The sequence below is a fragment of the Cynoglossus semilaevis genome, chromosome 11, assembly GCF_000523025.1.
Source record: "Cynoglossus semilaevis isolate Cse_v1.0 chromosome 11, Cse_v1.0, whole genome shotgun sequence".
Taxonomy (NCBI): Eukaryota; Metazoa; Chordata; class Actinopteri; order Pleuronectiformes; family Cynoglossidae; genus Cynoglossus; species Cynoglossus semilaevis.
Genome location: NC_024317.1, coordinates 1,109,421 through 1,109,783, shown reverse-complemented (window position 1 = coordinate 1,109,783; position 363 = coordinate 1,109,421). Strand labels below are relative to the sequence as shown.

Sequence of the window (363 nt, the reverse complement as noted above, 5' to 3'; positions counted from 1 at the left end):
TGGCCCCCCCAGGCAGAGCACTAACAAAAGCATATATTTTCTCCTCTGTCTTTTTTTTTCAGAGTTGAAGTCGACCGGCACCGCTCACCACTTCTCCTTCCTGCTCAACTCCACCGACTATCGCATCCTTCGCATGGACGAGGACCACGACCGCATGTACGTGGGCAGCAAGGACTACGTCCTGTCTCTGGACCTGCACGACATCAACAAGGAGCCGCTCATCGTGAGGACAAACGGCTCACGCTAACACGCCAACACGCTAACACGCCAACACGCCAACACGCCACCCCACGGGTTCAACGCCGACCAACGGCTAACCTACCTTTCTGCTCTCTCTCTGTGTGTGTGTGTGTGTGTGTGTGT

At 55.4% G+C, this 363-nt stretch overlaps 1 protein-coding gene across 1 annotated transcript in view; it reads left to right on the top strand.

The window, feature by feature from the left end:
• LOC103385726 (semaphorin-3F) overlaps window positions 1-363 on the top strand; it is a 38,203-nt gene that overhangs the window by 20,664 nt on the left and 17,176 nt on the right. Inside the window, exon 3 of the mRNA XM_025060037.1 lies at window positions 63-223. Within this exon, the coding sequence (XP_024915805.1) occupies window positions 63-223 (161 nt within the window). The remainder of the gene's footprint in view (window positions 1-62; window positions 224-363) is intronic.